Here is a 2,661-nt window from a genome sequence, read left to right as displayed (position 1 = left end):
GCAGAGCGTGGCCTGCAAGGCGCGGGTGCGTCGGGAGCAGATCGTGGTGTCGGACGTGTCGGCCACCATCGAGCCGGCGGCCACCGCCATCGAGGAGAGCTCGCCGGTGGTGCTGCGGTACCGCACGCCCTACTTCCGCGCCTCGGCCCGCGTCCTCATGCCGCCCATCGCCCGGCGGCACACCTGGGTGGTGGGCTGGATCCAGGCCTGCAACCACATGGAGTTCTACAACACCTACAGCGACCTCGGCGTGTGAGCACGGCCGCCGCCACCGGGACCGGGCCGGGGGGTTGGGGGGTAGAGGGGGGGGACACGACGCCGCACAGGGTTTCTGACGGCACCAGGGGAGCAGCCGGGCCCCGGTGGAGCCATTCTGCTGTGGCACCGGAGGGTTTGGGGAGGATGGAGCCCAGCGGAGGCGGCACACCTGGGTGGTGGGCTGGATCCAGGCCTGCAACCACATGGAGTTCTACAACACCTACAGCGACCTCGGCGTGTGAGCACGGCCGCCGCCACCGGGACCGGGCCGGGGGGTTGGGGGGTAGAGGGGGGGGACACGACGCCGCACAGGGTTTCTGACGGCACCAGGGGAGCAGCCGGGCCCCGGTGGAGCCATTCTGCTGTGGCACCGGAGGGTTTGGGGAGGATGGAGCCCAGCGGAGGTCGTGGCTTGCTCGGGGGGATGGCGGTGGCCTGTCCCCCGCTGCTCCCCGGGCAGCTCCGGAGCCTGGATGGGCTTGAAGCCAAGAGCTGGGGCAGGGCCGGAGGGTCCCCGCAGCTCCCCGAGGTGTCCCCGCAGCTCCCCGAGGTTTCCCCACTGCCATGGGGTGACCCTCTCCCTTGCTGTAGCCGCATGGGGTTGCTAACGTGGTCGGCAGGCAGGATTTGGGCTGGGATTTCCACCCCCCCGCCGTGTTGCAGGGATCCCATCGCACCGGGGCAAGTGTAATGGTGATATTTCAGTGTTGTGGGTGCCTCTGGGCAGGCGCCTGTGTTTAGGGGCAGAAAAATTGCAGGCTTTTATGGCAGGAGGGGGGCTGCTGACGGGCACAGCCAGCACCTCCGTCGATGGGGAAGGCTGTTCTCCTCCGGCACAAGAGCTGATTAAGGAGACAGTGACCCCAGAGAGACTCAGCAATGAGTTTTGGCCCAGTTGGTGTGATCGCAGGTGAATTAAAATAGTGTTGTGTTGGTAGAGCAAAGGCTTCAGCTAACCGTGAGCGACTCGGTGAAGGAACCGAAGCTGAATGTGTTCTTGAAGGAGGTCCTTGAGAGCTTGGCTGCAGGTGGGGAGGGGTCCCCAAGCTGCTTGCCTGCCTGCCCCTTGCTGGGCACTATCGCTGTTGTTTCCCTGCTAACCTGGCCTTTCTCTTCCCTTTCACTAGGTCAAGCTGGGAGCTGCCCGACCTGCGAGAAGGAAGAGTAAAAGCCATCAGCGATTCAGATGGCGTGAGCTATCCCTGGTATGGAAACACCACAGAAACTGTGACCCTGGTCGGGCCCACTAACAAGATCTCCAGGTTCTCGGTGAGCATGAATGACAATTTCTACCCCAGTGTGACGTGGGCTGTCCCTGTCAGCAACAGTAATGTGCCACTGCTGACCAGGATTAAAAGGGACCAGAGCTTTACCACGTGGCTGGTGGCCATGAACACCACCACCAAGGAAAAGATCATCTTGCAGACTATAAAGTGGAGGATGCGAGTGGACATTGAGGTTGATCCCATGCAACTGCTGGGGCAGCGGGCACGGCTGGTGGGAAGGACTCAGCAGGAGCAGCCCCGGATCCTCAGCAGGATGGAGCCCATCCCACCAAACGCACTAGTGAAACCCAATGCCAACGATGCCCAAGTCCTCATGTGGAGACCCAAGCGAGGCCAGCCTATAGTCGTGATACCTCCCAAGTAGAGCAGCGCCCGGGCACACACGTGAGGACCTGGGTGCTGCCAGCCTGCTGCAAACGAATGGGGTTTCTGAGCCAAAGCAGACCTCTTGGGTTCTCCTGCCTTTGTAGCTGTGGTGGTTGGAAATACGGTTCTTCCTTAGTCAGAAAGAGAGCCTGGCCGGCACAGGGGTGGGAAGAGGGATCGCTGAGCTGGAGGATTTCCCAGGAAGAGGAATTGAGTACTTCTAGAGTCTTGTGGCTGGCAAAGAGGCTGTCTGACCTAAATGACTGGTCTTTCCTTGCAAGGCCATGCAAGGAGCATGAGTATGATCGAACTGTGCCTGTGGCAAAATGCTGCTTTCCACCCAACCGGAGGCAGAAATGGAGACCGTGCCTGGTGGACGCGGAGGGTCCTGCGGTGACCCTTCCCGCCAGAGCACGGGTGTCCCCGCGGTGTCTATACCTATGCATTTTGGATTGATAATCGACCCCTTGTCCTGCTCACTGGGACTGGGCAGGAGGGCCCAGGAGCAAAGCAGGAGCTGGCAGAGCCAGGGCGCTGATCCGGAGCCCGGCATGAGCTGTTGCTGCTCCCCAGGAGGGGTTTTCCGCAGCCGAGGGGAAGTGGGGTGTTTTGCATGTGTTTGGGTGTGTTTGGAGTAGTTGTGAGTGTAGGAGATGACATAGCTCTTTTCCGTCTTGGAGTGAGATCTAAGGGCAGGTTAGATGTCCTTTGCTTTTAAGGTGCACTAAATCTTTGCAGTTCCTCAACCTTC

General features: G+C 60.8%; 1 protein-coding gene across 1 annotated transcript in view; it reads left to right on the top strand.

The window, feature by feature from the left end:
• FAM78B (family with sequence similarity 78 member B) overlaps window positions 1-2,655 on the top strand; it is a 3,495-nt gene extending 840 nt beyond the window's left edge. Inside the window, exons 2-3 of the mRNA XM_014943340.1 lie at window positions 5-252; window positions 1,386-2,655. Coding sequence (XP_014798826.1) covers window positions 5-252; window positions 1,386-1,908 — 771 coding nt within the window. The 3' untranslated portion in view covers window positions 1,909-2,655. The remainder of the gene's footprint in view (window positions 1-4; window positions 253-1,385) is intronic.
• The last annotated feature ends 6 nt before the right edge of the window (window positions 2,656-2,661 follow it).

This window comes from Calidris pugnax, unplaced genomic scaffold (assembly GCF_001431845.1).
Source record: "Calidris pugnax isolate Ruff unplaced genomic scaffold, ASM143184v1 scaffold63, whole genome shotgun sequence".
In the NCBI taxonomy this organism is placed as follows: Eukaryota; Metazoa; Chordata; class Aves; order Charadriiformes; family Scolopacidae; genus Calidris; species Calidris pugnax.
Note: the sequence above shows the minus strand (reverse complement) of the source record. Positions and strands in the feature narration are given on the sequence as shown.